The following is a 27,293-nucleotide window of genomic DNA, read 5'->3' as shown; positions in this document are numbered from 1 at the left end:
GGCATCTATGCTGCAGCCATCTGCTGTCCATTACAAATGTGGACATGTGAATTTGTCTAATCTAAGATTAAAAAGTCTTTGAGTACAATATAACTCCTCCCACACAAACACATCCCAACCTTTTTGGGAACTTCAGTGCTAATATCGTTGTTACGATATTGTTACTGACGAAGCCACAGGCGTGGTGAAACGCGCGTTGAGGTGATCTAGTGCGGGTCGGACATTTGGCCAAACATGACCGCAGGTAATATTTACTATTTGATGGTCTAGGCCGTTTTCCATTTCATCTTGGTTACATTTATTTATGATTTTGTGTTATATTGATAGCGGCACTCTGGGCTGATGGACGCTCTTTCATGCCACTTTATTGTTTGGGCACTTCTTATATAAGCGCTACCATACACCTATATAGTATCCTGTGTCATTTTTTTAGGTCTGTTTTTTGCCCCGGTGTTTTGTTCCTGTTATGTCTCTTTACTTGCTGACACCACTTTACAGATGGGTTGTTCCCATCTGACATGTACTCTCTTCTATGTGGATTATTGTATTCTTACTTTTGTATTGTTATCCTAATTAATAAATGATATTTATATTGGAAATCTCACCTCCAACTGTTTCTCAATTGGTTTCTAATATCGTTGTTGCATGAAAGATTGTGATGACCCTCAGGCCATACTTTACCGTGCTTTCTGATTGTTCAAACAGTAATGTTCATATATTACACAGATAGTTTTCCTGCAGCAGTCTTATCGGCATGAGATACTTTCCCTGCAATACATGGGTGTCCTGTATAAATTGCCTATGAGAAGCATGTATGAGTGCTGTCCAGTGTTCACATGCAGGGGAAAAATGACCTATTTTTCACTCATGTGAAACCTGTCTTGGACAGCATTGCTATTTCTGTACCATATGTTTGAAAGTAATTTGGTTTACTTAATTTAAAAAATAAATAAATAAATATTTCTTGTGCACTATGTGCAGTTCAGTTTTTCAATAGTGTGTAAATGAATTACCGTATGTTGTTGAAGGACAATAGTCCAGTGGTACGAAGACTGTAAAATAAGCTGTATATTTTGTTGTGCTCGTGTTAAGCATTTATAATACCTAATATGTTCAGTTTATTCCTCCTATGTTAAATGTTGTACAGTGATAATTTTTTCTCGCACTAAAACGTGTTTGCTTTTTTTTTTTCTTCAAAACTCCTAACATTAATTATGCACCTCTTTCAAAAGTACTTCTGGTTAGCTAGAATGGAATAATTTCCAGATCATGTCTCCTTATTTCTTAAAAGGGAACCTGTCATCAGGTTTTATTAAACTGCTGTGAGCATGTTATGTACCTTCTAATTGGGATTCTAATGATCTCTGCCATACACCCCTGCCACCTGGTATACCAATAAAACTTATCACCATACAGTAAGTGGTGTATAAAGTTCATCTTTAGCATTGTGCCAGGCTGCAAGGACGCAGAGAACCAATAGTTAAGATTCTAACTAGGACTAATATAATGTGCTGCCAGCAGTTTAATAAGGGGGTAAACCTGACATTCTGCAGATCGGTGATGGTTCGGGTCCTGAGATCCCCATCGATTGCTCAAATAGCCATTCTGACACATGCAACTTGCCAGACAGATGTGCTCAACTTCTAAGAATGAGCTTCTTTAGAGCTATATCTTGGTTCAGTAGAACCTCAGACCACGTTATGGATAGTGGAGTAAGGGCTCCTAACCTAATCTGGCAAAACCAAATTCTGTATTTTTATCTTTTTGTTGACTAGCATGAATATATAGAAAATGGTTTAATTTGTGACATGTTTCATTTTTAAAGATGGTGATACCAGTGCAACAGAAAGTTGCGATGAAGTTCCTATGGAGCTGTATACTGCTTGTCAGCACACACCTACAACTCTTACTCTTACTGCCACCAGAGTAACAAAAGTCAATGACAAAAAAAGAAAGAAAAGCGGAGAAAAGGAACAAAATGCAAAGTCCAAAAAGGTAAGCATTTAAACTTAAAATATTGGTTTCTTACATTACTTTTTATTTCTCGAAAATTTACAACTTTGAATTTTAGGACCTTTTAATCCAGATAGTCACACCACACAAAATGGTTAATAACATTTACCTTATTTTTACCTTACACGAACACTATTTCTCAAATGTTGTTTTATTTTGTTAGGATGATAGAAGGTTAGAATAAAACTTTAAAAGAATTGTTGCAAAAGTTTTAAAGGAAATTTACAAAACTTATTTTTTTTTATTTTTAGAAACCTATTCAGTCTTTAATTGGTCAAATGTGTTGACCGATTCCCATCTAATCTTTTAACCCCTTCATGACCTTGGGATTTTTTGTTTTTCCGTGTTCGTTTTTCGCACCCCTCCTTCCCAGAGCCATAACTTTTTTATTTTTCCGTCAATTTGGCCATGTGAGGGCTTTTTTTTTGCGGGACGAGTTGTACTTTTGAATGACATCATTGGTTTTAGCATGTCGTGTACTAGAAAACTTGAAAAAAATTCCAAGTGCGGTGAAATTGCAAAAAAAGCGCAATCCCACACTTGTTTTTTGTTTGGCTTTTTTGCTAGGTTCACTAAATGCTAAAACTGACCTGCCATTATGAGTCTCCAGGTCAGTGCGAGTTCATAGGACCCCTAACATGACTAGGTTTTTTTTTTTTACCTAAATGGTGAAAAAAAATTCCAAACTTTGCTAAAAAAAAAAAAAAAATTTGCGCCATTCTCCGATACTCGTAGCGTCTCCATTTTTCGTGATCTGGGGTCGGTTGAGGGCTTATTTTTTGCGTGCCGAGATGACGTTTTTAATGATAGCATTTTGGTGCAGATACGTTCTTTTGATCGCCCGTTATTGCATTTTAATGCAATGTCGCGGTGACCAAAAAAACAATTCTGGCATTTCGAATTTTTTTTCTCGCTACGCCGTTTAGCGATCAGGCTAATGCTTTTTTTTTAATTGATCGGGCGATTCTGAACGCGGCGATACCAAATATGTGTAGATTTGATTTTTTTTTTTTTTATTGATTTATTTTGATTGGGGCGAAAGGGGGGTGATTTAAACTTTTATTTATTTATTTTTTTTTTTTCACTTTTTTTTTTTACTTTTTTTTTTTAACTTTTGCCATGCTTCAATAGCCTCCATGGGAGGCTATAAGCAGGCACAGCACGATCGGCTCTGCTACATAGCAGTGATCTGCTGATCGCTGCTATGTAGCAGAAAATCAGGTGTGCTGTGAGCGCCGACCACAGGGTGGCGCTCACAGCTACCGGCGATCAGTAACCATAGAGGTCTCAAGGACCTCTATGGTTACTATTCTGAAGCATCGCCGACCTCCGATCATGTGACGGGGGTCGGCAATGCCGTCTTTTCCGGCCGCCCGGCCGGATGCGGTAGTTAAATGCCGTTGTCTGCGTTTGACAGCGGCATTTAACTAGTTAATAGGCACGGGCAGATCGCGATTCTGCCCGCGCCTATTACGGGCACATGTCAGCTGTTCAAAACAGCTGACATGTCCCGGCTTTGATGCGGGCTCACCGCCGGAGCCTGCATCAAAGCGGGGCTTCTGACCTCGGACATACTATCCCGTCCGAGGTCAGAAAGGGGTTAATATGGGCATACAGGTCATAGACTGCTGGGGAGTGTGATATCTGTATATCTAATATCAGATGCCTTGTTGCTGTTATATCATCTTTTATCACTTTATACAAGTGACCTCTTCCAGGCTCTGCCTGGAAGATAACTACCTCCAGTGCTCATTTTACATGTAGGTGTCGTTGCCTGTGTGTGACATGTAACGAACACAGAACAAGAGAAATTAAATTTGTCTTCTTGCAAACACGTTTTTTTGTTTCTCTGAGCTCTGCTTTATTGTAATAAAGAGGAGCCTACAGATGTCAGGTATAAACACATACCGCTCTGCAGTGAGATTAGGAGACGAGAGCGGCCATCACTGGTAACCATTACACATCAAATTGGTAACTCTCCCTTCATGTAAAATAAGCTCTGGAGGCAGAGTTATCTTCCACGCAGCGTCCTCCCCAGAGGATGGAAGATTTCACTTATATAAAGTGATAAAAGATGATTTCTCAGCAACAGGGCATCTGATATGAGACATACAGGCATCACTCTCCTCAGCAGTCTATAAGCTATATGACCATATTAATAGTTTAGCTAGATCAAATGTGGTGACAGATTCCCTTTAAAGGGAACCTGTCAGCAGTATTCTGCTCAGTAAGCTTCAGACACTGCCAGGTTGATGCCGTTATACTGATTAAAATTATACCTTTTGTTGATGAAATCCGTTTGTTGGTTGTTTAATCTTTATTTGTAGCTTTCAGTTAATAAGATTCTGGTGCTTCGTGGTGGCCTGTGGGCGGGGCGGCCTGTAGTGCTCTGCTTACATATGCATCTATATGGGCTTATGAAAGGTCACTGATCCTTCAGTCACCTGCCCCCTATTTTACATACTGAATATACCATGGCAGGTGTTAAGAAAAAAAATTACATTGAACAAAATGGAGGTGGCACCTGTGCAGTATCATGTAAAGCATAATGCCTATATTGCCTGATAGAGAAAAAAAATTACCTTTCAGAAAAATGGTGGCGATGCCTGCGCAGTAGCATCTATCGAGTTCTGATAGATGCTACTGTGCTGGTGCCATTTTGTTTGAAAAAAAAATAAAAATTTGGCGGCGCTTGCACAGTAGCATCTATCAGAACATGAATGATGCTACTGTATATGCGCCGAAGCCCTTTTAATGAAGGCAATTTTTTTTTTTTGTAATCCAACAATATTATAGGCATAATGCTTTACGTGCTACTGCGCAGGCACCGCTGCCAGCACCATTTTGCTCAATGTAATTTTTTTTTCCTAAAAAAAAACAAACAAAAAAAAACCCATAGTATATGCAGTATGTAAAATAGAGGGCAGGTCACTGAAGGATCAGTGACCTGTCAGAAGCCCTTACAGATGAACATGTAAGCAGAGCACCACATAAAGCGCCCCACCCCCACCAGGCCCACCGGAGCACCAGAATCTAATTAACTGAAATATAGATTAAACAACAACCACAAGATGGATTTCATCAACCAAGTTTATAGCAACTTTGGGAGACCTATAACCCAAAAGTGATATTTTAACCCCTTTCTGACATGGGACGTACTATCCCGTCGAGGTGGGGTGGGCCCCCATGACCACGGACGGGATAGTACGTCCAGCGCGATCGGCGGCGCTCACGGGGGGAGCGCCGCCGATCCCGGCCGGGTGTCAGCTGTTTATCGCAGCTGACATCCGGCACTATGTGCCAGGAGCGGTCACGAACCGCCCTCGGCACATTAACCCCTGGCACACCGCGATCAAAGATGATCGCGATGTGCCGGCGGTATAGGGAAGCTTCCCGCAGGGAGGGGGCTCCCTGCGGGCTTCCCTGAGCCCCCCGCAGCAACGCGATGTGATCGCGTTGCTGCGAGGGTCTCACCTCCCTCCCTGCTTCCTCCAGCCCCGGATCCAAGATGGCCGCGGATCCGGGTCCTGCAGGGAGGGAGGTGGCTTCACAGAGCCTGCTCAGAGCAGGCACTGTGAAGGCTGCAACGCTGCAAGTCAGATCAGTGATCTGACAGAGTGCTGTGCACACTGTCAGATCACTTATCTGTGATGTCCCCCCTGGGACAATGTAAAAAAGTAAAAAAAAATTTTTCAAAATGTGTAAAAAAAAATAAAAAATAAAAAAATATATTCCTAAATAATGAAAAAAAAAAAAAAAATATTATTCCCCTAAATACATTTCTTTATCTAAATAAAAAAAAAAACAATAAAAGTACACATATTTAGTATCGCCGCGTCCGTAACGGCCCGACCTATAAAACTGGCCCACTAGTTAACCCCTTCAGTAAACACCGTAAGAAAAAAAAAAAAAAAAACGAGGCAAAAAAAACGCTTTATTATCATACCGCCGAACAAAAAGTGGAATAACACGCGATCAAAAAGGCAGATATAAATAACCATGGTACCGCTGAAAGCGTCATCTTGTCCCGCAAAAAACGAGCCGCCATACAGCATCATCAGCAAAAAAAAAAAAAGTTATAGTCCTGAGAATAAAGCGATGCAAAAATAATTATTTTTTCTATAAAATAGTTTTTATCGTATAAAAGCGCCAAAACATAAAAAAATGATATAAATAAGGTGTCGCTGTAATCGTACTGACCCGAAGAATAAAACTGATTTATCAATTTTACCAAACGCGGAACGGTATAAACGCCTCCCCCAAAAGAAATTCATGAATAGCTGGTTTTTGGTCATTCTGCCTCGCAAAAATCGGACTAAAAAGCGATCAAAAAATGTAACGTGCCCGAAAATGTTACCAATAAAAAAGTCAACTCCTCCCGCAAAAAACAAGACCTCACATGACTCTGTGAGCCAAAATATGGAAAAAATATAGCTCTCAAAATGTGGTAACGCAAAAAATATTTTTTGCAATAAAAAGCGTCTTTCAGTGTGTGACGGCTGCCAATCATAAAAATCCGCTAAAAAACCCGCTATAAAAGTAAATCAAACCCCCCCTTCATCGCCCCCTTAGTTAGGGAAAAATTAAAAAAATGTATTTCCATTTTTCCATTAGGGCTAGGGTTAGGGCTAGGTTTAGGGTTTGGGTTAGGGCTAGGGTTAGGGCTAGGGTTAGGGCTAGGGTTAGGGCTACAGTTAGGGTTGGGGCTAAAGTTTGGGTTAGGGCTAGGGTTAGGGCTACAGTTTGGGTTGGGGCTAAAGTTAGGGTTAGGGCTAGGGTTAGGGCTAGGGTTAGGGTTGGGGCTACAGTTAGGGTTGGGGCTAAAGTTACGGTTAGGGTTTAGATTACATTTACAGTTGGGAATAGGGTTGGGATTAGGGTTAGGTGTGTGTCAGGGTTAGAGGTGTGGTTAGGGTTACTGTTGGGATTAGGGTTAGGGATGTGTTTGGATTAGGGTTTCAGTTATAATTGGGGGGTTTCCACTGTTTAGGCACATCAGGGGCTCTCCAAAGGCGACATGGCGTCCGATCTCAATTCCAGCCAATTCTGCGTTGAAAAAGTAAAACAGTGCTTCTTCCCTTCCGAGCTCTCCCGTGTGCCCAAACAGGGGTTTACCCTAACATATGGGGTATCAGCGTACTCAGGACAAATTGGACAACAACTTTTGGGGTCCAATTTCTCCTGTTACCCTTGGGAAAATACAAAACTGGGGGCTAAAAAATAATTTTTGTGGGGAAAAAAAAGATTTTTTTATTTTCACGGCTCTGCGTTATAAACTGTAGTGAAACACTTGGGGGTTCAAAGTTCTCACAACACATCTAGATGAGTTCCTTAGGGGGTCTAGTTTCCAATATGGGGTCACTTGTGGGGGATTTCTACTGTTTAGGTACATTAGGGGTTCTGCAAACGCAATGTGACGCCTGCAGACCATTCCATCTAAGTCTGCATTCCGAATGGCACTCCTTCCCTTCCGAGCCCTCCCATGCGCACAAACGGTGGTTCCCCCCAACATATGGGGTATCAGCGTACTCAGGACAAATTGGACAACAAATTTTGGGGTCAAATTTCTCCTCTTACCCTCGGGAAAATACAAAACTGGGGGCTAAAAAATAATTTTTGGGGGAAAGATTTTTTTTTTTCAATTTTCACGGCTCTGCGTTACAAACTGTAGTGAAACACTTGGGGGTTCAAAGCTCTCACGACACATCTAGATGAGTTCCTTAGGGGGTCTAGTTTCCAAAATGGTGTCAGTTGTGGGGGGTTTCTACTGTTTCGGTACATTAGGGGCTCTGCAAATGCAATGTGACACCTGCAGACCATTCCATCTAAGCCTGCATTCCAAATGGAGCTCCTTCCCTTTCGAGCCCTCCCATGCGCCCAAACAGTGGTTCCCCCCCACATATGGGGTATCAGCGCACTCAGAACAAATTGGACAACAAATTTTGGGGTCCAATTTCTCCTGTTACCCTCGGGAAAATACAAAACCGGGGGCTAAAAAATAATTTTTGTGGGAAAAAAATTTTGTTTTATTTTTACGGCTCTGCATTATAAACTTCTGTGAAGCCCTTGGTGGGTCAAAATGCTCACCACACATGTAGATAAGTTCCTAAGGGGGTCTACTTTCCAAAATGGTGTCACTTGTGGGGGGTTTCAATGTTTAGGCACATCAGTGGCTCTCCAAACGCAACATGGCGTCCCATCTCAATTCCTGTCAATTTTGCATTGAAAAGTCAAACGGCGCTCCTTCCCTTCCGAGCTCTCCCATCTGCCCAAACAGTGGTTTACCCCCACATATGGGGTATCAGCGTACTCAGGACAAATTGTACAACAACTTTTGGGGTCCAATTTCTTCTCTTACCCTTGGGAAAATAAAAAATTGGGGGCGGAAAGTTAATTTTTGTGAAAAAATATGATTTTTTATTTTTACGGTTCTACATTATAAACTTCTGTGAAGCACTTGGTGGGTCAAAGTGCTCACCACACATCTAGATAAGTTCCTTAAGGGGTCTACTTTCCAAAATGGTGTCACTTGTGGGGGGTTTCAATGTTTAGGCACATCAGGGGCTCTCCAAACCAAACATGGCGTCCCATCTCAATTCCAGTCAATTTTGCATTGAAAAGTCAAATGGCGCTCCTTCGCTTCCGAGCTCTGCCATGCGCCCAAACAGTGGTTTACCCCCACATGTGGGGTATTGTCGTGCTCAGGACAAATTGTACAACAATGTTTGGGGTCTATTTTCTCCTGTTACCCTTGGTAAAATTAAACAAATTGGAGCTGAATTAAATTTTTTGTGAAAAAAAGTTAAATGTTCATTTTTATTTAAACATTCAAAAAATTCCTGTGAAGCACCAGAAGGGTTAATAAACTTCTTGAATATGGTTTTGAGCACCTTGAGGGGTGTAGTTTTTAGAATGGTGTCACACTTGGGTATTTTCTATCATATAGACCCCTCAAAATGTCTTCAAATGAGATTTGGTCCCTAAAAAAAAATGGTGTTGTAGAAATGAGAAATTGCTGGTCAACTTTTAACCCTTATAACTCCCTAACAAAAAAAAAATTTTGGTTCCAAAATTGTGCTGATGTAAAGTAGACATGTGGGAAATGTTACTTATTAAGTATTTTGTGTGACATATCTCTGTGATTTAATTGCATAAAAATTCAAAGTTGGAAAATTGCGAAATTTTCATAATTTTCGCCAAATTTCCGTTTTTTTCACAAATAAACGCAGGTACTATCAAAGAATTTTTACCATTGTCATGAAGTACAATATGTCACGAGAAAACAATGTCAGAATCACTGGGATCCGTTGAAGTGTTCCAGAGTTATAACCTCACAAAGGGACAGTGGTCAGAATTGTAAAAATTGGCCCGGTCATTAACGTGCAAACCACCCTTGGGGGTAAAGGGGTTAAAAACTGCAGCCTTCATCATATTCAAAAAGCTGTCCGATTCTTTAACCCTTCTGTTGCTTCTCAGGAATTAATGCAAAGAGCAATGATCGGAATGAAAATGTATTTATTTTTACCACTTTAAAGTGTTGCGAACATCTGAACAGGCCACTTTTGCTGGCTGACTGTAAGGCCATTTGCTTTGGATTTTAATGATGACCATCAAGAACACACAATCGTAATCTCTGGGTGCACACTCTAACCATTTAGATTCTGCTGTCACTATTGACCGCAACATGTAAGAGGTTTAAATGGCCATGGTTTGTGCCGACACCGATTGATTGTTGCAACAGGGTATTGGCTATAATGTACATCTGACATTTTCTTCATTTTCACCCATTAGAGGATTCTGATCTTGTAACTCGGGTCAGTAAAAAAGCATTTTGGTGGTCATTAAAGTGAATCTGTCAGTAGGTGTTTGCTATTTAATAAGATGAGATTAAATATTAAGTGTTCATGGTTATGACCACTGACATAGTGACAGTTAGTTGCTAGTGGTCATAACCTTGGATACCTAAGATCCTGCAATGCCTGCACATGAGGAAAGAAACCCAAGGAATCAGAAAAATTACATTTCTAATTGGAGATATTTGCTGATAATAGTAATTATAAACCTACTACATATTGGGATAGGATCTTGGAGAAGGGAAGACCCCTTTAAAGGCTTCTTGCAGGCCCATGGTGAAAATGGAAGAAACAAAACAATATAATTTGTCTTGATGAAATATTTGTAAAACTTTGAAACACGTTGACTATTAAACAGACTAAACTTGGATCTGCATCCCTTATTCTTTCTACACGATAATGCAGAAATCCATGTCTTCCAGCTTTGCGGATTCCAACAGTGGATCACTTAGATTACTGGGTTCAGCAGTTGTGACACAATCTGAGAATGAGAATCCTGCTGTCTCATGCAAACGTTGCTTATTTGTAATTTACAGATTTAAATCTGAACCATGTGAATTCTTTCACTGTTTTTGCTGCAAAGTTAACTCATACTAATGAGTGAGGATAAAATATGTGGTGCGTTTTTCCTGCCAAGAGATGCATGAATGGTGCAGAAATTTATGCACAAAATATTTAAAGTGCACACACCCTAGGGGTTTAATAATCTTGTGTGCTGAATACTATGAAAAACATTGCTAAGATCACATTTTTTTGTTCATCTTGCTTCACAAAAAATAAAATGGAAAGTGATCCAAATGTGTTTTGTATCCCAAAATGGTACCGTTAAAAACTAAACTCTTGCAAACAGGAAACAGTCAAGGATCTCAGAATGAGAACCAGAAATGTTTAACCCCTTTACCCCCAAGGGTGGTTTGCACGTTAATGACCGGGCCAATTTTTACAATTCTGACCACTGTCCCTTTATGAGGTTATAACTCTGGAACGCTTCAATGGATCCTGGTGATTCTGACATTGTTTTCTCATGACATATTGTACTTCATGACAATGGTAAAAATTCTTTGATAGTACCTGCGTTTATTTGTGAAAAAAACGGAAATTTGGCGAAAATTATGAAAATTTCGCAATTTTCCAACTTTGAATTTTTATGCAATTAAATCACAGAGATATGTCACACAAAATACTTAATAAGTAACATTTCCCACATGTCTACTTTACATCAGCACAATTTTGGAACCAAAATTTTTTTTTTGTTAGGGAGTTATAAGGGTTAAAAGTTGACCAGCAATTTCTCATTTCTACAACACCATTTTATTTTAGGGACCACATCTCATTTGAAGTCATTTTGAGGGGTCTATATGATAGAAAATATCCAAGTGTGACACCATTCTAAAAACTACACCCCTCAAGGTGCTCAAAACCATATTCAAGAAGTTTATTAACCCTTCTGGTGCTTCACAGGAATTTTTTTGAATGTTTAAATAAAAATGAACATTTAACTTTTTTTCACAAAAAATTTAATTCAGCTCCAATTTGTTTTATTTTACCAAGGGTAACAGGAGAAAATGGACCCCAAACATTGTTGTACAATTTGTCCTGAGTATGCCAATACCCCACATGTGGGGGTAAACCACTGTTTGGGCGCATGGCAGAGCTCGGAAGCGAAGGAGTGCCATTTGACTTTTCAATGCAAAATTAACTGGAATTGAGATGGGACGCCATGTTTCGTTTGGAGAGCCCCTGATGTGGCTAAACATTGAAACCCCCCACAAGTGACACCATTTTGGAAAGTAGACCCCCTAAGGAACTTATCTAGAGGTGTGGTGAGCACTTTGACCCACCAAGTGCTTCACAGAAGTTTATAATGTAGAACCGTAAAAAATAAAAAATCATATTTTTTCACAAAAATTATCTTTTCGCCCCCAATTTTTTATTTTCCCAAGGGTAAGAGAAGAAATTGGACCCCAAAAGTTGTTGTACAATTTGTCCTGAGTACGCTGATAGCCCATATGTGGGGGTAAACCACTGTTTGGGCGGATGGGAGAGCTCGGAAGGGAAGGAGCGCCGTTTGACTTTTCAATGCAAAATTGACAGGAATTGAGATGGGACGTCATGTTGCGTTTGGAGAGCCACTGATGTGCCTAAACATTGAAACCCCCCCACAAATGACACCATTTTGGAAAGTAGACCCCCTAAGGAATTATCTAGAGGTGTGGTGAGCACTTTGACCCACCAAGTGCTTCACAGAAGTTTATAATGCAGAGCCGTAAAAATAAAACAAAATTTTTTTCCCACAAAAATTATTTTTTTAGCCCCCAGTTTTGTATTTTCCTGAGGGTAACAGGAGAAATTGGACCCCAAAATTTGTTGCCCAATTTGTCCTGAGTGCGATGATACACCATATGTGGGGGGAGCCACTGTTTGGGCACATGGGAGGGCTCAGAAGGGAAGGAGTGCCATTTGAATGCAGACTTAGATGGAACGGTCTGCAGGTGTCACATTGCATTTGCAGAGCCCCTAATGTACCTAAACAGTAGAAACCTCCCACAAATGACACCATTTTGGAAACTAGACCCCCTAAGGAACTCATCTAGATGTGTTGTGATAGCATTGAACCCCCAAGTGTTTCACTACAGTTTGTAACGCAGAGCCGTGAAAATTAAAAAAAAAAAATCTTTCCCCCCAAAATTATTTTTTAGCCCCCAGTTTTGTATTTTCCCGAGGGTAAGAGGAGAAATTCGACCCCAAAAGTTGTTGTCCAATTTGTCCTGAGTACGCTGATACCCTGTATGTTGGGGGAAACCAACGTTTGAGCGCATGGCAGAGCTCGGAAGGGAAGGAGCGCCATTTGGAATGCAGACTTAGATGGAATGATCTGCAGACGTCACATTGCGTTTGCAGAACCCCTAATGTACCTAAACAGTAGAAACCCCCCACAAGTGACCCCATATTGGAAACTAGACCCCTCAAGGAACTTATCTAGATGTGTTGTGAGAACTTTGAACCCCCAAGTGTTTCACTACAGTTTATAACGCAGAGCCGTGAAAATAAAAAATCCCCTGATGTGCCTAAACAGTGGAAACCCCACAATTATAACTGAAACCCTAATCCAAACACATCCCTAACCCTAATCCCAACAGTAACCCTAACCACACCTCTAACCCAGACACACCCCTAACCCTAATCCCAACCCTATTCCCAACCGTAAATGTAATCTAAACCCTAACTGTAACTTTAGCCCCTACCCAAACTGTAGCCCTAACCCTAGCCCTAGCCCTAACCCTAACCCTAACCCTAGCCCTAACCCTAGCCCTAGCCCTAACCCTAGCCCTAATGGGAAAATGGAAATAAATACATTTTTTTAATTTTTCCCTAACTAAGGGGGTGATGAAGGGGGGTTTGATTTACTTTTATAGCGGGTTTTTTAGCGGATTTTTATGATTGGCAGCCGTCACACACTGAAAGACGCTTTTTATTGCAAAAAATATTTTTTGCGTTACCACATTTTGAGAGGTATAATTTTTCTATATTTTGTTCCACAGAGTCATGTGAGGTCTTGTTTTTTGCGGGACGAGTTGACGTTTTTATTGGTAACATTTTCGTGCACGTGACAGTTTTTGATCGCTTTATATTCCGATTTTTGTGAGGCAGAATGACCAAAAACCAGCTATTCATGAATTTCTTTTGGGGGAGGCGTTTATACCGTTCCGCGTTTGGTAAAATTGATAAAGCAGTTTTATTCTTCGGGTCAGTACGATTACAGCGACACCTCATTTATATCATTTTTTTATGTTTTGGCGCTTTTATACGATAAAAACTATTTTATAGAAAAAATAATTATTTTGGCATCGCTTTATTCTCAGGACTAACTTTTTTATTTTTTTGCTGATGATGCTGTATGGCGGCTCGTGTTTTGCGGGACAAGATGACGTTTTCAGCGGTACCATGGTTATTTATATCTGTCTTTTTGATCGCGTGTTATTCCACTTTTTGTTCGGCGGTATGATAATAAAGCGTTGTTTTTTGCCTCGTTTTTTTTTTTTTTTTTTAACGGTGTTTACTGAAGTGGTTAACTAGTGGGCCAGTTTTATAGGTCGGGCCGTTACGGACGCGGCGATACTAAATATGTGTACTTTTATTGTTTGTTTTTTTTTATTTAGATAAATGTATTTATGGGAATAATGTTTTTTTTTTTTTTTTTCATTATTTTGGAATATTTTTTTTTATTTTTTTTTTACACATTTGAAAATTTTTTTTTTTACTTTTTTACTTTGTCCCAGGGGGGGGACATCACAGATCGGTGATCTGACAGTTTGCACAGCACTCTGTCAGATCACCGATCTGATAGCAGTGCAGGCTGCTTCACAGTGCCTGCTCTGAGCAGGCTCTGTGAAGCCACCTCCCTCCCTGCAGGACCCGGATCCGCGGCCATCTTGGATCCGGGGCTCGAGCAGGGAGGGAGGGAGGTAAGACCCTCGCAGCAACGCGATCACATCGCGTTGCTGCGGGGGGCTCAGGGAAGCCCGCAGGGAGCCCCCTCCCTGCGCGGTGCTTCCCTGCACCGCCGGCACATCGCGATCATCTTTGATCGCGGTGTGCCAGGGGTTAATGTGCCGGGGGCGGTCCGTGACCGCTCCTGGCACATAGTGCCGGATGTCAGCTGCGATAGGCAGCTGACACCCGGCCGCGATCGGCAGCGCTCCCCCCGTGAGCGCCGCCGATCGCGCTGGACGTACTATCCCGTCCATGGTCATAGGGGCCCACCCCACATGGACGGGATAGTACGTCCGATGTCAGACAGGGGTTAAAAATTGTCGTGCAAAAGTAAGAAAAAAAGAGAAATGAATCCTGCAAAATGAACATCATAAAAAGACATGCCAGTATTGCGCATTTTATTTATTATTTATCAAAAGCCTAAAAGTTAGCCATATGTACCCACAAATGATGACAGTGAAAACTGCATATTGTCACAATAAAAATAAGCCCTTGTATTTCTTTTACATAAAAATGTACCGTATTTTTCGCACTGTAAGACGCATCGGACCAGAAGACGCACCTAGGTTTTAGAGGAGGAAATTAGTGGAAAAAAAAAGTGAAGCAAACAATGTGGTCATTTCTGCACTTAAAATTGCTTATACTGGTAAATATGGTCCCTTCATCCCTATCCTGGCATGCATGGCCCTTATCCCCATCATGGTTTATTAATTTCTCTTAAGTATCGGCACAGGTTACCGCCAGCCGCAGCAGGAAGCAGGCGGCTGACAGTGCGCGCTACCGAAGAGCAATGGATACTCACCGTGATCTCCGATGAACACCAGGTGAGTATTCCGGCAGCTGTGCTCTGCTTGTGAGCAGCACATGATGTCCCTGCCATGCACTGCTTACAAGTATTAATCAGCTTGTGGCAACGGAGCAGGACGCTGCGACTGCGAGGGAGCGGAGGAAGGTAAGATTAAAGGTTTGTTTTTTTAAAATCTTTTCTGATGGGGCCATGGATACCAGGACTGGGATGGGGCCAATCAGACCAGCAAGGGGATGGGGCCAATCAATCATGCCAGGATGTCAGGAAGAAATTAATATTCATTTCCCTCCACGCCTAACGGGCGTGGAATGCAGTGCATAGCAGCGGGCACAGGAGTTAGCTGGAGCCGCCAGGTCCTGCCTCTGTGACCCGCTCCCCCTCCAATAGTGCTCCCCCACCTCCTCACCACAGCCAGAGCCGATGTATCTGGACTATTCCTCCACATTTTGGGAGGAAAAAGGTGCGTCTTATAGTCTGAAAAATATGGTATAACTTATGGCTCTCAGGCTATGGTGACGCAAAAGCAAATTGTTATTTTTAAACATTAATATTTTATTACTTTTGTACAATACACACAAACTATAAATTTGGTATCTCCTCCATAATACTGATCAGAAGGATATAGTTAACAAATTTTGTGCAGCATGGTGAACAGTAACATTTTAACTGTTGATGTATGGTTGTCCCACAGTTCCCAAACAGGGGTGTGGCAATGGTCTTGTACACACTAAGGAACCATTTAAATGCCACTGACTGATAGCAACATTTATCGTATTTTTCGGACTATAAGATGCACTTTTTTCCTCCAAAAATGTGGAGGAAAATTGGGGAGGAGGCATCGGCGGAGCAGCGGGTCACTGGAGGCTGCAGCCGGTGGCTGCGGCTAACTCCTGTGCCTGCTGCTAAAGAGAAATGAATATTCACTGCATACCACTTCCATGGGTGTGGAGGGCAATGAATGTTCATTTCTCTTTAGCATTCAGGTCTGATTGGCCCCGATCCCAGTCCTAGTATGCATGGCCCCATTTTTATTCTGGTATGACTGGCCACCAACCCCGCTCATGTTATGCATTGCCCCATTCTTATGATTGGCCCCCACCTACCCCCATCCTGGTATGCATGGCCCCATCAGAAAGCATAAAGAAACAAACCACAAACAATTACACTTTCCTTCCTGGCGCTACCTCGCAGTGTCCTGCTCCATTGCCAGCAGCTGCTTTATGCTTGTAAGCAGCGCATGGCAGGGACGTCATGCGCTGCTCACAAGCAGAGCACATCTGCCGGAATACTCACCGCTCCCCACACTGGGACTGTGCGCAGAGAGCAGTGAGTATTCATTGCTCTTCAGTAGCACACAGTGTCAGCCTGAGCCTTCCTGCAGCTGCCGGGCTTCGTGTGCCGCTACTTAAGAGAAATAATCTTTTATATGAATATTTACCTCTCTGGGCGTATCTAGCAGTGCACGTGACCGCCGTCAGCAGCAAGCCAGTGGCTGACACTTTTACCATCTAAATGTAGGTAACTTCTGAACAGGTCACTACAGCCGGCAGACATTAAGGCCAGTATCTGGCCATGAATTGCCATGGCAAACATCAGGACCACACAATAATGATCTCAGGATGCCGATGGGGATAAAGAGGAAACCTCCAAACTCTGTTAATCATTTATATGATGTAGTCACTATTGACAGCAGCATCTTAGGGGTTAAACCGATATGGACGTGCAAACACTGATGTTGGCTAATGCAGCATGCTGTCAGCTGTAGTGTACAGACGACAGCTGCTGGATTGTCACCTGTATGGGAATGCTATTCTCTTATATCTCAGGGCAGTAAAAACTTATTGGTGGTCATTAAGAGGTTAAAGAGCATCTAGATGTAGTTGCTGCTCTTGTGTCGGTACCAGATGTATAGCAAAGACCATGCCTATTCTGTTTGGAATGGTTCTAGGTCCTGAGACCTTCCATACATCTGATATAGGGCATGTACACTACCGTTCAAAAGTTTAGGGTCACCCAGACAATTTTGTGTTTTCCATGAAAACTCATACTTTTATTAATCAAATGAGTTGCCAAATAAATTGAAAATCTAGTCCAGACATTGACAAGGTTCGAAAAAAGAGATTTTTTTGAAATAATTTTCTCCATCAAACTTTGCTTTCGTCAAAGAATTCTCCCTTTGCAGCAATTACAGCATTGCAGACATTTCTGCCAGTTGAGGACCTGTGAGGCGTTGATTTCTCAAACTACAGACTCTAATGTACTTGTCTTGTTGCTCAGTTGTGCAGCGGGGCCTCCCACTTCTCTTTCTGTTTGTGCTCTCCTCTGAAGGGAGTAGTACACAACATTGTAGGGAATCTTCAGTTTCTTGGCAATTTATCGCATGGAATAGCCTTCATTTCTCTAGTCACCTTCCACGACGGCATATGGAGGTTGTCTCTTTGCCCTAATGGGGAACAGGAAACACAGAGAGGTTTAAAAGGACCTCCCACCTCCCACCTGCCAGTGTCTTTCCTGTTCCCCATGGGACAGGGAGAGGTCTCCAGGTGCTGTTGTGGCCGGCGACTGCGGTACCTTTGTGCAGGCTCTGCCTGTTGTAGCCGGGCAGCTGGTGGTCGCGTTCCGCCTCCTCCCCTGCTGCTCCCGTCGTCCTGCTATGCAGGTGCCTCAGGGACCCCCTCCCGGCCTTCCCGCGCCCCCACGAGGGCAAAGCAGGCCTGGGATCCCTCGCCGGGCTCCTCCATGAGCTGCTCAGCGTTCTCCCCCTCCATTGCCGGCTCGGCGTTCCGGATGTGACGTCGGCGGTCCCGCGCGTCACTTCCGGTCCTTCGTTCTCCTGGAAGCCGCTTCTTCCGGGTTCGCCGGCCGGCGTGTCGGACTGATGGCGTCCCCTCACATGGATCCCGGAGGGGGAGGGGGAACTGCTGATTGCTGGAGGCAGGTGCGGACAGCGTTCTTAAACCCTGCTGAACCACCACTGAGGTAAGACTAATTTTCCCAGTATGGATGGTTCCTTGTGCCCTGCATCTGCGGAGCCCAGCGCTACCCCTGCTACAGTAAGTGTTTTGCAGGGATAGGATCCGGGAGGTAGTACCTATAGGGGGTTTTAATGTCCTCACTCCCCTCTCCCTTGTCATTTCAGGGAGAGAAGTCTGCCCCTAAAGCCGCTATTAAAAAGAAGTGCCCAGTCTGTTCTACTAAATTCCCTCTTAACTGGGACAAAAGACTCTGCCAGCCATGTACTGACAAGATTGTAAAAGCTGAGCAACCATCTCTGCTGGATGAAATTCGCTCCTTAGTAAAACAGGAGGTGCAATCTTCGTTAGCAGCTTTTACTACTCCTCCACCTCCGCCGCCGCATTCCCCAGCTAAAAAGAGAAAAATTCAGGCGGTCGAATCAGACTCTGATTCAGACCTCTCCCATACTTCATCTGTGGGCTGGGAAGATCCTGTATCACCTAAAGTTGAGGTCAGGAAATACCTCTTTTCCTCAGATTACATTGAGGATTTAGTATCTGCTGTCCGTAATACTATGGGCCTAGAAGAGGAATATGAGCCACAGTCCGTACAGGATCAGATGTTTGGCGGACTCAGATCGGAGAAAAGAGTGGGGTTCCCGGTGCACGCTAACATTGTTAGTATGGTTAATCAGGAATGGGAACAGCCTGAGAAACGCCTCACTACCCCTGCAGAAATGAAGCATAGATTTCCTCTAGAGGGTGAAGTAATCAAATTGGACATTCCAAAGGTGGATGTGCAGGTGGCTAGAGTCGCCAAAAGAACAGCACTCCCTTTTGAGGATTCCTCACAATTAAAGGATCCTATGGACAGAAAGATTGAAAGCCTCCTAAAAAAGTCTTGGGAAACTTCAACGTCTATCCTTAAGGCCAATGTCGCTTCCACTTCTGTTGCCAGGGCCCTCTCCTGCTGGTTGGAGAAATTAGAGTCTCATATATCTCAGGGTACCCCGAGAGGTGAATTATTAGATTCACTTCCCATCCTGCATAGAGCCTCTGGGTTTCTGGCTGACGCTTCTCTGGAATCTGTTAGAGTGGCCGCCAGATCTCTCGTACTCTCCAACTCTGCTAGAAGAGCCCTCTGGCTTAAAATATGGAGCGGTGATATCACTTCAAAAGCCAAGTTGTGTGCTATACCTTTTAAGGGAGATTATGTTTTCGGTCCAGCCTTAGACGATATTCTTGACAAGGCTACTGACAAGAAAAAGGCACTCCCGGAGCAAAAACAACCGAGAAAACGGTTTTTTCGTGCCCCACAGTCTCAGCCCCCTCAAAGAGGGAAAGGCAAAACCGGCAGGTGGAGTTACGCCAAAGGTAGAGGGAAAAATATTTTTGTCCCCCAGCAGCAGCAGCAACAGTCCCAACAGGACAAGCAATGACTCCGACCCGGTAGGGGGGAGACTCTCAAAATATGTGGGTCAGTGGGAGAATATCACCAGTTCCCACTGGGTCCTCAATGTCATCAAGGAGGGCCTATTAATAGAGTTAATTTCTTCCCACCCCTCAGGGTCTGAAAGTTACTACCCTTACGTCTTCAAGAGATCACAATTTGTTGACATTGGGTCTCAGAGATCTTATAAAATCAAATGTGATCTCACCAGTTCCACATCTGGAACAAGGAAAAGGACATTATTCCCGTCTATTCTTAGTACCCAAACCCTCAGGGGACGTAAGAATTATTATAAACCTAAAAGGTCTAAACCGACATGTGAAATATCGCAAGTTCAAGATGGAGTCTGTAAGATCTGCAATTCCTCTGATAGGACATCAGTCCTTTATGGCAACCATCGACCTAAGGGATGCATATTTTCACATTCCTATCCACCCGAGACACAGAAAATACCTCAGGTTTGCGATACAGGGGAGTCATCGAGTGGAGCACTATCAGTATGGAGTCCTTCCCTTCGGCATTTCCTCAGCACCAAGGGTATTCTCCAAGATCATGGCAGAGGCAGTGTCATTTATCCGGAGTCAAGGTGTCTGTATAGTGCCCTACTTGGACGATCTACTGGTAGTTGCCCCCACCGAGATGACCCTGATATCCCATGTGTCAACCACTTTGGAGATATTGAAGTCTCTGGGTTGGATTCCAAACATGAAGAAGTCTCAGCTTCAACCCTCAAGAACCAGAAAGTTCTTGGGGGTGGTTCTGGACTCAACAAAACAGATGTCCTTTCTCCCAGACGATCACAGGCTACCATTAGTAGCAAAAGTCAGAAAATTCAAGGAGATGAGATGTCCTACTCTTCGAGAAGGAATGTCTCTCTTAGGCTCCATGACAGCCTGTATACAATCAGTGGCTTGGGCTCAAGCTCACTCCAGAATTCTCCAAACCCACATTCTAGACAGGTGGGATGGTCAACCTGGCACTCTAACAAGAAGGATTCACACACCAGGTCGAGTGAAAGCATCCTTAACATGGTGGATGAATTCCAGAAACCTCCTGAAGGGGGTGAGCTGGATTCAGCTCCCGATAACTACGATCAAGACAGATGCCAGCAGGAGAGGCTGGGGAGCCATAGTAAATCATGTTCCTTACCAAGGTCTTTGGAACCAGTCGATCAGCGAGAAATCGTCAAATTTCAGAGAACTCAAAGCTGTGGAAGAGGCCCTGCTAGCAGCAAGCCGTCAGATTTCCGGTCAACATGTCCAGATTTATTCAGACAACATGACCACGGTGGCGCATATCAGGCGTCAGGGCGGCACAAAATTCCTCAGTTTGAAAAAGATCTCCGCTCGAATTTTTTATTGGGCCGAGAAACACTTACTGTCACTGACAGCAATTCATCTAAAAGGGACTGCAAATATTCAAGCAGACTACCTGAGTCGCCAGGACATTCATCCTGGCGAGTGGAGCCTGGACCTTCAAACGTTCAATATGCTAGTACAAAAGTGGGGTCTTCCAGAAGTCGACCTCTTTGCCTCTCACCAGAACGCAAAAGTCAAAACCTTTTTTTCCTTGAACCCAAGAGGCAATCCCAGAGGAGTGGATGCCCTAGTCCAAGATTAGCACTTCCAGCTTGTCTACGCATTTCCACCAATCCCAATCCTGACAAAGGTTCTAAGGAAGATACGAATAGAAGGAACTCCGACTATCCTGATAGCCCCTTTTTGGCCCAAAAGAAGTTGGTTCAACTTGATCATCCAACTACAAGTGGATGGACCAGTAATGTTACCTCTAAAAAACGATCTCCTCTCTCAGGGTCCTATTCTCCATGCAGACCCTCAGAAATGGAATTTAGCGGCGTGGTTACTGAAGCCCAGGTCTTGAAAGCAAAAGGACTATCGGACTCTGTCATAGCTACTCTCCAAAAATCGAGAAAGCCAGTAACCAACGCCATCTACAACAAAATCTGGAAAAAGTTTTCGTCTTTTTGTCTACCTAACCTTCCAGACCCTCTCAAGCCTAATATACCTAACATCTTAGATTTTTTGCAAAAAGGCTTAGGAATGGGTCTTAGGCCCAGTACTCTCAGAGTCCAGGTCTCGGCACTTAGCTCCTTTTTTGATCAAAATCTAGCAGGCCATCGCTGGATCAAAAGATTTTTAACATCAGCAACTAGGATGAATCCTAGAAAACAGATAATAGTTCCCCCATGGGATCTGAATGTGGTGCTTCAAGGTCTTACAGGCCCGCCTTTTGAACCTTTTTCCTCCTGCTCTCTTCAAAATCTTGCATACAAAACTGTGTTTTTGGTAGCCATAACTTCGGCTAGAAGAGTGGGTGAACTACAAGCCTTATCTATAAGAGAGCCGTATCTTCTAGTGAGAGATGACTCAATAGTACTTCGTCTAGATCCTTCTTTTCTTCCAAAGGTAGTCTCTGATTTTCATCGTTCCCAAGAGATTGTTCTACCAACCTTTTGCCATAGTCCTGCAAATTCGGAAGAAAGAAGATTCAACACTCTGGACGTCCGACGTATTGTGCTGCAATACTTAGATCAGACCTGTGCTTTCAGAATCGATCATAACCTCTTTGTCCATCCCTCTGGGCAAAATAAGGGTAAAAAAGTAGCTAAAAGTACCATTGCTACATGGATCAAAAAGGCTATAACGGAAGCCTACCTTGCTCAAAACAAAATACCTCCAGTAGGGATCAAGGCCCATTCAACAAGATCTACGTCAGTCTCCTGGGCAGAAAGAGCAGGTGCATCCCCAGAGCAGATCTGCAGGGCAGCAACGTGGTCTTCACTTCATACTTTCTCTAAACATTACAGATTAGATGTATTGTCCAATAAGGACTTAGTCTTCGGCCGTAAAGTTCTGCAGGCCGTTGTCCCTCCCTAGTGCCAAATTAGTTGGTATTCCTCCATATGCCGTCGTGGAAGGTGACTAGAGAAAATAGAATTATTCTTACCGTTAATTCGGTTTCTAGGAACCTTCCACGACGGCACTAATTTCCCACCCGATATATATTCCTGGATTAGTTCTGGGATTCGGAAGGTAAACCGGTGCTATGGGTTCAGTTGTAAGTCACTGGCAGGTGGGAGGTGGGAGGTCCTTTTAAACCTCTCTGTGTTTCCTGTTCCCCATTAGGGCAAAGAGACAACCTCCATATGCCGTCGTGGAAGGTTCCTAGAAACCGAATTAACGGTAAGAATAATTCTATTTTCTAAGAACAAGAATAGACTGTCGAGTTTCACATGAAAGTTCTTTTTTTTCTGGCCATTTTGAGAGTTTAATAGAACCAAAAAATGTAATGCCCCAGATTCTCAACTAGCTCAAAGGAAGGTCAGGTTTATAGGCTCTCTAGTCAGCCAAACTGTTTTCAGCTGTGCTAACATACTTGCACAACTGTTTTCAAGGGTATTCTAACCATCCATTAGCCTTCTTACATAGTTAGCAAATACAATGTACCATAACAATACTGGAGTGATGGTTGTTGGAAATGGGCCTCTATACACCTATGAAGATATTGCATTAGAAGCCAGACGTTTGCAGCTAGAATAGTCATTTACCACATTAACAATGTATAGAGTGTATTTCTGAATCATTTAATGTTAGCTTCATTGGAAAAAACTGTGCTTTCCTTTCAAAAATAAGGAAATTTCTAAGTGACCCTAAACTTTTCATCGGTAGTGTATACTGTATGTATACTGAATATATAAAAAATATTACTTGTGAAGGTCTGAAAACTTCCATTATAGCCTATATGCAATATTTGAGATAAACAAAAAGTTAACAAACCCTTTTTAACTGCACCTAAATGAATCTAGTGTTTAGCTTATCTGATTTGAAGCTACAGGGCACAGTCTTCATAATGTTTTTGTCATGAAATGTGATATGAATGTAACTACATGCAATAAAAATGAGATGCATAAGTAATTTTGCTTGAAGGGGTAGTCCAGCACTTAAAATGTATTTTCCAAATATCTATCCTCACACCCTAACCCCTTTTGTAATTTGCTTCATTACTCAGTACCCTACACTTTTCTCTATCTAGCTAATCCCTAAATGTGTTTTACTGTATTTCCAGTGACATTTTCTTTGAGAGAAGTCTCAAATGTGACAGCATAGGAAGATGTTGCTGCACTCACTCACTCCCTGCAGCACCCATTGCCTTACTGAAATAGGACTTCATCAAGGACTGTGCTGCATGTACTAGTTTCTTGCATTGCTGCCCTCTCTGAACATGTCCTGGGTGATGGACTCTGTGGGAAATGAAAGTGCAGGTCCCACATTCTCCTTTTATCTTTGCCGACATAGCTTCTAACTGAAACAAGTGGGCACAGGGCGAAGATAGAAGCAGTGTATGACACCAGCACTGCCCCTCAGCTTCTTACAGTCCTCAAACCAATCGTCGTTAGGGTCGGCGCTTGTGTTCTTCACAGCTTCTAGCACTGTCCTCGAATAATCTGGGGGTGGGGGGGCAGTAATTGAAGCAGTGGTTAACACCACTCCCCTGGAGACTATTTGTTTGAGGGTGGTGCTAGAAGCTGTGGGGTGGCGCTGTTTCCACTCACTGCCTTCATTTCCACCCCTTACCGATGTATATCACAATCAGAAGCTACGGCAGATATAAAGGCAGAGTGCCAGTGAGACACTGGAAGATGCAAGTGCAGATCACCCAGGATCTAGGACTTCTTCAGAGGAAGCAGTGATGCAAGAAACTAGTGAATAACTGCAGCATAGCCCCCTGTGACATTTTGTTCCAGGAGGTGCGATGGATGCAGCCCCAGCCTCCTGTGATGTCATGCTTTGAGACTCCTCTCAAAGGAAACGCCATTGTTAGTACAGCTGAAAAAGCAACACTTTTAGGGATTAACTAGATGGGTAAAAGTGTAGGGTCTTGTGTAATAAAGCAAATTACCATAGTGTAAGGAGAGATGATTTAAAATACATTTTAGATTCCAAACAATCCCTTTTAACTCAATACTGTTTTTGTAATGCAATCTTTTTTTTTTTTCTTCATCTCCACAGCCCTTTAGAGAAGGATCTAGAAAATCTTCTCGTGTAAAGGTAAAATAAATTCCATTACAATTTGTAGCAAAAGTGTAATCACTCAGTTCATACGAATTATAGCTTCTGGTGTTCCAGAAGCCATTTTGAAACTAAACCCGATGAATTCTAATGATCTGGAATGTTTGGGTTTTTTTTTACTTTTTTTTTTTTCTGTTTCATCCTGAATGTTAAAGTGAACCTGTTACCAGGTTTGGCCAATATGAGATAAGGCCACCACCTTTCAGGGTTGCTATACAGCATTCTATAATGCTTTATATAAGCCCTCAACCTGACTTGAAAGAGAAGAAAAATAACTGTTTCACATGGGTTGTTTTCGATAGAAAAAGATTAGTTTTTTTTTTTATTTTTATTCCCTTTTAAAGAAGTCGTACAGCCTGGGCTTTTTCTGCTGTTGCGAACTAGGCCATTTTAAGTAAATGTGGTAAAACCTCAATGGCAGTTCAGTCTGAAAGCTAGACTGATAGCCATTTTTGCTAAGATCAAACAAATCTTTGTATGTATTTTTATTTTTTCCCATCACATTTAGGGTTCTGCTCCAGAAATTGATCCATCTGACAATCTCATATATGGGTGGGAGAGTAAAATCAAAGCTTGGATGGAGCACTATGAAGAAGCAAACCACAACCAATACAGTGAAGGTGTTCAAAGGGAGGCCCAAAGAATAGCACAAAGACTAGGTTGTGACAGCGACAGAAAGGAGCAATCTGGAAAGTGCAGCTTGAGCCCTAACAATCTCTTGTTTAAACCACCAGTAGAGGTAATATACGTTTTCTTCTCTTCACGAGCTTGAGTTTCTTAATGGTTTTTTTTCCAAGGGTGTCGGCACACTATAAGTTTGTGTGGTAGTGTGTCTCTTGTCGCTTATAATATCAGCATGGCTTTTATTAACAACTGACAATGTGTAACCAGTATTTCCTTTATCTCCTCTTCTTTTGGTGCTAAAGAAGTAAAATTAATCACCTTTGTACACAAACTACACACATACATATATACCGTATATACTCGTGTATAAGTTGTGTTTTTTGGATATATTTTTTTTGTGCTGAAAATAACCCCCCCCCCTCTTCCCCTCTGCTTACACATGAGTCATAGTCCCAGAAGACAGCGGGGGAGGGGGACCAGCGGGTCACGGGAGGCAGGAGCCAGCTGCTGCTGCTGCTAAAGCCTGTTCTCGCTGCTAAAGAGAATTGAATATTCACTGCACTTGCAATGAACATTCATTTCTCTTACAGCGCGTGCACAGTGTCAGCAGCGGTCGCTGGCTTCAAAGCAGCTGCCGGGCTTTCACGGGTGTCTGCTCATTAAGGTAATGAATATTCGCCTCTCTCCACTCCTATGGGCGTGGAGATATGAATATTCATTACCTTAATGAGCGGACACCCGTGATAGCTCGGCCGCAGGAGCTGCTGGCACCTGAACAAGATGCAGCGAGGGTGCGCATGGAAGGGAAGTAGAATTTTTGTTTTTTTTGCTTTTCTCATACATACAAGGATGGGGATGAGGAGCCATGCATACAAGAATGGGAATAAGGCTATGTGCACACTTTGCAGATTCCACTGCGGATTTTTCCGCAGTGGAATTCCAAAATCCGCAGTGAAAACCCGTCGCGGATTTATCGCGGTTTTTACTGCGTTTTCTTCTGCGGATTTTCATCTGCAGTTTCCTATTGGAGCAGGTGAAAATCCGCAGAAAGGAAGTGACATGCTGCGGAATGTAATCCGCAGCTTTTCCGCGCGGTTTTTTTCGCAGCATGTGCACTGCGTTTTTTGTTTCCCATAGGTTTACATTGGACTGTAAACTCATGGGAAACTGCTGCAGATCCGCAGCGGTCAAATCCGCTGCGGATCCGCAGCAAAATCCGCAAAGTGTGAATATAGCCTAAGGAGCTAGGCAGACAAGGATGGGGATGAGGAGCCATGGAGACAAGAATGGGAATAAGGAGCCATGCAGACAAGGATGGGGATAAGGAGCCATGCAGACAAGGATGGGGATAAGGAGCCATGCAGACAAGGATGGGAATAAGGAGTCATGCATACAAGGATGGGAATAAGGAGTCATGCATACAAGGATGGGAATAAGGAGTCATGCATACAAGGATTCGAATAAGGAGCCATGCAGACAAGGATGGGGATAAGGAGCCATGCAGACAAGGATGGGGATAAGGAGCCATGCAGACAAGGAGGGGGATGAAGAACTATGCATACCAGAATAGGGATTAGGGGACAATGCATAGCAGAATAGGGATTAGGGGACAATGCATACCCAGCTTATACTCAAGTCAATACGTTTTCCCAGTTTTTCTAGTCAAAATTAGGTGCCTCGGCCTATACTCGGGTTGGCTTATACATGAGTATCTACGGTATGTGTATTTATCCATGATGTCATTTGTGAGACACCCATTTGTCTCTTTATTGTACATAGATACACAGAACACACTACTGGCAGTCAGTATACTCCACCGTCTCATCATTATAACTGAGCATGTGTGGTTCACACAGAAACATCCATGCCTTATGCAGACCATGGCTTTATCTCATCATTGCATCACACAATAATGTGCTTCTAAACTGATAAACATGGCTACTTATTTACAAAGCTAATCCACCTACATTATAGACATTGCAAACGCTACCTTTGTAAAAAAAAAAA

The 27,293-nt window shown here is 42.8% G+C and overlaps 1 protein-coding gene across 5 annotated transcripts in view; it reads left to right on the top strand.

Moving 5' to 3' along the window:
* KMT2E (lysine methyltransferase 2E (inactive)) overlaps nucleotides 1-27,293 on the top strand; it is a 197,802-nt gene that overhangs the window by 85,897 nt on the left and 84,612 nt on the right. For all 5 annotated transcript variants that reach the window (XM_069765101.1, XM_069765100.1, XM_069765097.1 and 2 more), the window contains 3 exons: nucleotides 1,826-1,995; nucleotides 24,603-24,641; nucleotides 25,171-25,401. In XM_069765101.1, coding sequence (XP_069621202.1) covers nucleotides 1,826-1,995; nucleotides 24,603-24,641; nucleotides 25,171-25,401 — 440 coding nt within the window. The remainder of the gene's footprint in view (nucleotides 1-1,825; nucleotides 1,996-24,602; nucleotides 24,642-25,170; nucleotides 25,402-27,293) is intronic.

This window comes from Ranitomeya imitator, chromosome 4, assembly GCF_032444005.1.
Source record: "Ranitomeya imitator isolate aRanImi1 chromosome 4, aRanImi1.pri, whole genome shotgun sequence".
NCBI lineage: Eukaryota > Metazoa > Chordata > Amphibia > Anura > Dendrobatidae > Ranitomeya > Ranitomeya imitator.
Note: the sequence above shows the minus strand (reverse complement) of the source record. Positions and strands in the feature narration are given on the sequence as shown.